This window comes from Cucurbita maxima, unplaced genomic scaffold, assembly GCF_002738345.1.
Source record: "Cucurbita maxima cultivar Rimu unplaced genomic scaffold, Cmax_1.0 Cma_Scf00026, whole genome shotgun sequence".
Lineage (NCBI taxonomy): Eukaryota > Viridiplantae > Streptophyta > Magnoliopsida > Cucurbitales > Cucurbitaceae > Cucurbita > Cucurbita maxima.
In genome coordinates this window covers 2,858,057-2,866,868 of record NW_019272042.1, presented here as the reverse complement: position 1 = coordinate 2,866,868, position 8,812 = coordinate 2,858,057, and the positions used below count along the sequence as shown (strand labels likewise).

Sequence of the window (8,812 nt, the reverse complement as noted above, 5' to 3'; positions counted from 1 at the left end):
AGGACGCCGACGGCAAAGCTTCTGGCATCCTGAAAAACATGATGTCACACATGAAAGCTACAGCATTTGATTAACTTCCTCCACCTACCAATTTTCTTCCTACTTCTTCGGAGTCTTCAATAATCCCATTTTCCACAATCTGTTCGTCACCTCTCTCGGTTTTGTTCTCTCTCACTCTGCGTTTAGATATGTTTTAGATACTAACACACCAGAGGAACGATCTCTGCTTTACCTCAATTTATCTTGTTTTTTGTGCCATTTGGATATTGATTATGGCTATGGCGCTTCCCTTTACCTCTAGTCAACTCTCATGGAGATCTCCCGACTGTTCCCAATCTCTCCCTTTCCTCTTCTCTCGTTATCGCCTCACTGGTCCGTATTTGCTTAAAAGTTGCGTTGGAAGTGGAGTTCGGCGTTCAGCAAACCGTGATTGTCGAGTTTTTTGCCAATCTAATAAGGTAATTTGTGAAGTACCTTTTGAATGTATGAATTGAGATTTAGGTTAGTGAGAATTAGTTGTGATTGGGTAGGTCTTTCCTTGAATTTTAAGCTTCAATTATATTTGTTTTTGATCGTTGTAGCAAGAAATTTCTCACTCATTTTTTCCATTTCTGCGCTATAATTTCCTTTTGTGTGGCTAATTAAAGTTCCGATGGGTGTCAGTTCTTATTAATTCTGGTCTCTGTGGTGGGGTTAGTGATACGGGAACGACAAAGAACAAGCTGTATTTATTTCTTGGATTACTGGTAGAAAGGAGATCAATAATGTTCTTTACGGCCAAAAGTTGATTTCTACCTACTTTTGATGGTTTTCCATTTTGCTGAGGATCTTGAGTTGATTTAAAGCAAATGAAAATTGTATTTGGAACGAAATTGCTTTAAATAACTGGCTGGAATAATGTTTATTCTGTAATTGTAGTCTTTAAGTAACTTCTTGCGATACGTGTTGTACTCTACTATTCACCTAACCTATTAAGTTTGGTGGGAGTTTTGAAAAGGTGTGAGATGTTGTTAGCCTGTTCAAATTAGAAGTCTAAGTTCTGAGGGTGTTTGCTTACACAGTCAATATGATCTTCTTTGCAAGAGGAATAGTGAGACTCAAAGATCATATTTGTATTAGCTTCTCCTTTGCCTCTGTTTTTTTGGAATGCCCTTATCCAAGCTTTTGGTATAATTGAACGGGTTGATTTAAAATTTGGCTATCAAATGAAATTCGACATGGTTGTTCAAACAAAATTTTCAAACCGTATTTGAATTTTTTGATATTTCTTTTTCTGGCTTTCTCTCATTTCCTCTTCCCTGTCCTTTTCTCCCTCTCGTTCTCATTTCCCCATTTCAGCTTCTTGGCTTTCTTGTTCCACCTTCTATCCCCCTTCTCCTTCCTTCATCATTTTGATACAAATTTTTAGGTTATTCGTACAGAAACTCTCTTTTGGCAGGACCACCCTCATGCCCAAAAACATTACCATCAATCTTCACACTATGTTGTTGGTCCACCCTAACCAGAAGCAGGAAATTCCCTTTGGAATAATATGGTCAAAATCTTCCTTTGGATCACATGGCTGGACAGAAATTATCACATCATGGAAAACAGAGTATATTATTCTACTTACTTGATCTTATTTTGTCTACAGAAATCACATGGTGCAGACTTGGGATTTTTTTTGTAACTACTCTCTTTCTTATATTTGTACCAATTGGAAGGCTTTGTAACCCCAGCTACCCTTTGGCTTTAAGAATTTGCATCGAGAAACTCCCAATCAATCTAATCAAAGGTTTTTTTCAACATTGAGCTTAATGACGACCTCTTTCCTCTTTTTCCTCTTCCATTATCAATGAGTTCACTGGCTACAAGAGATGCATCGAGAATTTCTCTGCCAGTAACAAAGCAGACTGATACTCAATGATGGTAGAGGGAAGGACCCTCTTGAGTCTCTCTGAGAGAACTGTTGGCATGATTTTGTACATACAAGATATAAGGTTAATGAGTCTGTAGCCCCCCACAGATTTTGATTCCGTTTTCTTGGGAATAAGGAAATATGTATTTTGTTGAGACTTGCTTTGATGATGTCATTCCGAAAAAGTCTTGGAAAATTCTTTTGATATCAGGCTTAAGAATGTTTCAAACCTTTTCATAGAACTCTGCTGTGAAGCCGTTCAGACTGATGTCTTATTAGAGCCCAAATCTTTAACCTCTTGCCAAATTTCCTCTTCTGTGAATTCTTTCTCTAATTCCAATGCCTGTTGGTGGGAAATAGGATTCCAATTGAGAGGGGTAGGTAGGAGTCTGAGACCCATCCTTTTTAGTGTTTAGCTTTTCATAGAATTTGATGAACTTGCTTTCAATCTATTGGTCAGTAAATACTCTTCTGCCTTATGTGTTGAGAATTTCCATAATGGTGTTTTTTTTTCTTCTTCTGGCAGCAACAGTACGGTGGAAGAAACTGGAATTGGTATTCCTTTCATATTACCATTTCATCTTACAACTCTGTTTCCACATGATTTTCTCTTGGACGGTTAAAGTCGTCACTTGAGCCTTGATTGAATTTCTTTGAGTAACTTAAACAGTCTGTATATCCTGTTTCCTCAATCTCATCCAAAGCAGTCAACTCCCTCAGCTACTGTTCTTTCCGTGTAGAGGTGGATCCATTTGTCTATTTGTTTCATGTTTTAACAGTACCTTTTAAGGCTTTTAATTTCACAATAAATCTGTGTCCAGGCCAGCCTCTTAAAGGAGAGTTGATTGGGATAGTGGTTAGAAGTGTCAAATCTCTTATTAACCCAAAAGTTTAACCTGATGGGTTATGATAAATTTAATGATATGTAAACACTCTATCACTCATTCGTGGGCTGTGATACCATGTTAAATTACTAATTAACCTAAAAACTTAAGCTGATGGGTTAATGATAAATTTAATATTATGTTTAACACACTAGAAGGAAATTACGTTTTCAAGCCTTTTCACCAATTCATTAGGAAACCTCAAATTGAAGGATTTGGGAGAGGTACTTTAAGTGCTTTTAGGATTTCCAAAATCGCTTTTGCTTGTCTGACAATACACTGCAGAAATTTTAGAAGTGCTTTTTTATTGGCTAAAATCATTTTTCGTATCTCCCATTAATATACCTGGATGGACCCTCTGAAGTATAAATGCTTCTTTAAGAAGTTCTTATCGACAAAGTGCTTCACATAAAAAATCACAATTCTTTAAAGTCATTCTAAACTCACTTGCAGTTGATAGAAATCAGCTTCCACGCCCTTAGTGATGGATTATGTATTCAAACTTTCATTTACTAGTTATTGAAACTATTAATTCCCTATATGACATCAAATTTTCATGATGTTTTGCCGGAGGTATCATGAATATCAATGCTTTGTCTTAATTCATTCTCCCATTCTTCTTCGCGTGCTAAAATGTTTGCATTTTGATGTTATTAAGCTATTTTCTTCAAACTTATTGAACTTTTTTTTCCTCCATTATAATGTAGACAGAGACATTGCAGTTAAGGAGATATTCTCCACTCCTCGAAAGTTCTTTCGTGCCAGGTAATAGTGCAACAGTATCTGATGAGTGGCAAGCAGTTCCTGATATTTGGAGGTCTTCAGCAGAGAGGTATGGCGATCGGGTAGCATTAGTGGATCCATACCATAATCCTGCTTCAAAAATGACGTATAAGGAGGTCAACTTTCTATATTTCATATTGGTTTATGTTTCCATTTTCTTTTTTCTTACGGAAAATATGATCCTAATATTTGTTCCTTCTTACTAATCATTTAGTTGAACTTGATATCATACTGTGGCCAAAATTTAGGACCTGTTCCATATTTTCAATTCTGCCCCAAAGAATTTAAATATTATAGTGGATTGTAGCTGGGAATTTGAGTCCTATAGATTGATGGATGACCATCTCGTAGTTTTCACTGGGATATGACATTACTTGTACAATAACCCAAAAGATGATTATATTGATGTCAAAAGGATAAATTTAAACATAGCGGCAGCGTTTAAAAACACCTTGGATTTTATTACTTCTGAACGTTTTTCTTTTAACGTCAAAGCAGAATGGAATTTATATCAATGTTTTGTTTGGATTTGGAAGCTTAAGAAAGATGTTAGATACAGTTCATCAGTTGGTTAAGCAGGAGTAGAGCATAAAAATGAGGATAAAGGTTACACCACCTTGGACTTCCTGACTTCTGAACCTTTTTCTTTTAATTATAAATTTGAAAATAATTAATTCTATCACCTTTCATGCAATGAATAAGCGGGTAATTATGGCTACGAGTGAATAATGGATTTATACCCTTTTGTTAGTTATGAATTATTTGCTTGTTATTCAGCAAGTACTAATTAATTTTAAGATAAAGTAATGACGATGAATTTATATTTTGTATTATTACTTTAGTGAATCACTAGTGTCATTTATTATTATTATTATTCTGGAGATGAAAAATGTGATTTAAATCATGAAATAACCATTTTAATACTTATTTTCAAGATATTTCAAACTTGAAATTGAATTTGTCTTGTGACCAAATTTTTATAGAAGCATAGAATTCTAGCTTCCCCAACATTCCTCACATATACCATGGGTTAAACCCTAAAGTCTGCTTCAGTCAGTGATTATTTTTATTTTTGTTTTAGCAGGGAACCAACATGCCATCTTGTTTCTTATATTACTTTTAAATCTAACATGTACAAATACTTTATAGTATTTACATTTTAATTTTTTTTTTTTTTTTTTTAATTTTCAGTTAGAACAAAGTATCTTGAACTTCTCTGAAGGCCTTAGAGCCATTGGAATAAAGCCAGATGAAAAGATTGCACTCTTTGCTGATAATTCATGTCGATGGCTTGTTGCTGATCAAGGTATGTTTTGATTATAAAGAGTTACATTTAATTTTCTTGCCTTGATATGTCATTAGCTAGTATACTGTTACCCTTTATTCCTTATTTTCCTTTCATCCTCTAGATTGATATATTATGTTCTTCTCTGGCCAAGGAGATAAGAATTCTCGTTGCTACAAGAGGGGACCAAACAGGGATTCATATCCTTGTTATGCAGTAGAAAGAATGTACAATATAAATTTTCATCATGAATAACTGTTCAAGCAAAAATTAGTGTCCTCAAGTTGAAACCAAACTGTTTTTGAAGTAATAATGGGAAACCTAAAATCGTGAGTGATTTCAGTTATACTGGTGAGACACTTGATCTGCATTCAGTTGGTATGCATATGCTATTTATGGATTATGGCCCTTCATTAGATTTCTTGTTTCCTTTTAGGCTTAGATTTTGAAGATCTTTTTTAGTAATTCTTTAGGAAGTATTTTGTATTGCTGGAGATTCTTCTTTAATTGGATTTCCTTTTGTGGGCTTGGTTTTTTGTGTGCCCTAGTATTCTTTTAATTTTCTCAATGAAAGTTGTCATGAATTTTTTTTTTTTGAAAAAGTCAAGAGTAAAATGTAGGCAAAAGTCAAAATTGAAGTTGTATATGTTTGAAGCGAGCAATCTGTTCATCTAAATTTTGTCAGGGAAGGACGCATTTGTTCCATAGAAAATTTTTCGATCATTTAGGATTTGAAAACTGTCTTATTGGTAGTTTAGCTTCTACACTTTTTCCTTATATTTTTTTTTTATCATTTGGATTCAGGTATTATGACAATGGGAGCAATTAATGTTGTTAGAGGTTCAAGATCATCTAGTGAGGAGCTGTTGCAAATATACAATCACTCTGAAAGGTTTGTTTGAAGCCTAATTCAGTCAAGAGTCAGAAGTATTTACATTATTCTATATACAGAGTCTGCTTTAGTTTGATCATTGTTTTATATTAAAGTTGTGGATGCCACACACATCAATTTCTAAAAAAATAGGGCACTGATACATAAAATTGGTTCCTATGTAGTTTGGTTAATTTTTCCTTTTTTCATTTCTTTACAAATTGCTTTACCATAGTCTTATGTTACTGAGACAGTAACGGTATTAATGTCAACTATTTTTCCTTAAAACTATATCATATACATTAAATGATTCTACATTTTATTCTCCACAGTGTAGCATTAGTTGTGGACAACCCTGAATTGTTCAATCGAATTGTAGAAACATTCCATTTGAAGGCCTCCATGAGATGTGTCATTCTTCTATGGGGAGAAAAATCTAGCCTGGCTGATGAGGGAATGGATGGTATTTCAGTTTTTGATTACAATGACATCGTGGATATGGGACAAAAGTGTCGTAAAGTTATGCTTGATTCTCATGATGCTAGTAAGTTGTTTAGCTTCTTGTCAAGAAATTCGGACTCAGAAATCATAGCAGGTTTTACTGTTTAATCTCTTTGAACTTAGTCTTGTTCATATTTTTAAGAATATTAGAAGTGGCATCCCATCTCTCTATTTTGAGGCCTGAGGGTTTGTAATTTAAAGTTTAACAGACACCAAAAGAAGGGATCCTGATGTAAGCTTAAGCTAAAAGAGTATTATATCTACCTTGCATAAATTGTTTGGATGAGTATTATATATATCTTTAGAAAGACAAGATCTGACCATCTTATGATTCTGATTCTTGAAATCACTAGTTTAAACTTGGTGTTTTAAAATAACTAGGAATTTTTGTCCTTTAAAAACCATATCAACATTGTGTAACTGTTTGGACAATCTAGTGGAGGTTCTAGTTGGCAGGAAAAAACAACTCGTTTACAACCTATTAATTTTTTATCTTTTGGCCTCTACCTTTCTTTCCATTCAGTCGATCTACCAATTGAACTTGACGATTTCTCTCTATCTTTCTTGATAAATAGATTTAGTTTTCATGCCATCCAATCTGTTCAAAGTTGTCTAGGTAACAAGCTTGTCAAAACTTTATTATTTATGTTTCTTTTTCCTTTTTGCAAAGGCTATCATTTTTCCATAATAAATCTAATCTTGCACATCTAAAATGCTTAAACTTTACTCGGTACTTGGTTACCTCCCAATCCCATTTCTCTATCTTTTAATTTTCTCATGGAACTGATCCACAGAGCAGCATTATACATATGAAGCTATCAGCTTGGATGATATTGCTACACTTGTATATACAAGTGGCACAACTGGAAACCCTAAAGGTGTCATGCTTACCCATCGAAATTTATTGCATCAGGTTCGTTTGATTACCTCTCGTTCAGTTATTTTTGTAGTATGAGGCTACTGGAACCATAATTCTCACTACATATTTATTACAGTAAGCTACCTAAAAATAAGAGGTCAGCTTTCATTTTGTGTGGGTAAAGGTTAGATGAAGGTTGCAGTGGTAATAGTTGACAATGTTATTTTAGTTGATATTCTGAATGTAGATCCTTGGTAGCAGTTTGTTGCATGATTTTTATGCATGCAAACCACATGTTTACGGCACCAAATTTTTGTATAGTGCATTGAGTGTCGAGTCACATCAACATGATTGGTTCTCAAGTTTGATTAAGTACTGTAGTTACTAGACCTAATTTTATGCAGAGAACCTAAAAGAAAGAGCGAAATAATCTTAAACTAATCAACTACCTATGTGGAGATAAACAGAGGAGACATTCTTAGACCGTGACTTCGTCAATTTGTATACAATTTGATCAATCAACAACTCAATTTTAGCATATAACAATTACAAGCTAAGAGGTTCAAAACTATTAATTTACTTTTCCTAGTTCAATTAATTTTCTTGTTCTATTAGAAAAATAATGTGACATTCTAGATCTTCTAGAGAACAAAGCATTAACAAAACCTCTTCTAGTAACATCTACATGAAACCTTCATTCTCATGCAACATTGTGCATATAGTAATACATCCCAATCTAGATCTAAATTTTACTTTTCCAAGCCAAAACTTAAATCATTGTCTAAAATAATAGAAAAATATGCTTCAGAGCACATGAATTAATTTTCTTTAATATAAACATAAGACCTTGAATCAACCAAAAATAAATATCCAATCAATTACACCAAAATCTAAGAGCTGAGTTCAAGCACTGAGTATTCAACAGAAACATGAACTCATCTGATAAACATTCATAAACGAAAAATTCCAAGTAAAAAGGAAAGGAAAAATTCTCTGACCCGTGGCACACTTGTTTTTGTTGCGATATACCGCGATCTCGAGTCTTGAATATCTTCTTTAATTCTCAAGAATGCTCTCAACCCCCAAGGACTAAGAAAATTTGAAAGTAGAGTTTTTCCCTTTGACCAGACTCCCCAAAATCGGTTTGAAAAAGGTGAATATGTAGAAACCCTAGTCAGAGCATTAAGAGGCTGAGAACTACAGACAACGTCTCAATGTTACAGAAAAATTCAAGTGTTTAGGAGCGCTCAGCGGCGTTGAGTGGCAAAAGTTTCTAAATCATAACATCTAGACACTGCCGTTGCAGGTCTTAAGGTTCTGTTGCATGATTTTGAGCATTGAAACGCTCCAAATGGCTTTGAGATGCTGTGTTCTCAGTAATTCTTGCCTAACCACTCTTATTTATGACTTTAATGCTCCAAAATACTTCTCTAAGCTCCAATTTCTCCCTATTATTGTTTGGATCATCAATTTAGCCTTTTATTGCTTGAATCCTAGAAACTGATCAAATGAACATGTGAAAGCCCAAAATAAATCACAAAACTAACAATGACTCAATCCTGGAGATAACTCATTGTGTGCGCTATCATATATATTATACATAAGTGATGCACAAAAATGGAGGAGGAGAATGAAAGTTGAAATATATCCAGACGGAGAAACGTGGGGGCGATAGGGAGGGATGATTAGTCTGTGTGTGTGTGTGTGTGTGTGTGGGGGGGGGGGGGGGGGG

At 34.5% G+C, this 8,812-nt stretch overlaps 1 protein-coding gene across 2 annotated transcripts in view; it reads left to right on the top strand.

Moving 5' to 3' along the window:
• LOC111499223 (probable acyl-activating enzyme 16, chloroplastic) overlaps positions 1 to 8,812 on the top strand; it is a 17,919-nt gene continuing 9,107 nt past the window's right edge. The window contains exons 1-6 of one of the 2 annotated variants that reach the window (XM_023150749.1): positions 1 to 458; positions 3,489 to 3,680; positions 4,756 to 4,870; positions 5,654 to 5,741; positions 6,053 to 6,264; positions 7,016 to 7,134. In XM_023150749.1, coding sequence (XP_023006517.1) covers positions 273 to 458; positions 3,489 to 3,680; positions 4,756 to 4,870; positions 5,654 to 5,741; positions 6,053 to 6,264; positions 7,016 to 7,134 — 912 coding nt within the window. In that variant the 5' untranslated portion in view covers positions 1 to 272. Of the gene's footprint in view, positions 459 to 2,030; positions 3,355 to 3,488; positions 3,681 to 4,755; positions 4,871 to 5,653; positions 5,742 to 6,052; positions 6,265 to 7,015; positions 7,135 to 8,812 lie in introns of those variants that run through there. The other variant, XM_023150750.1, reaches the window with a different exon arrangement.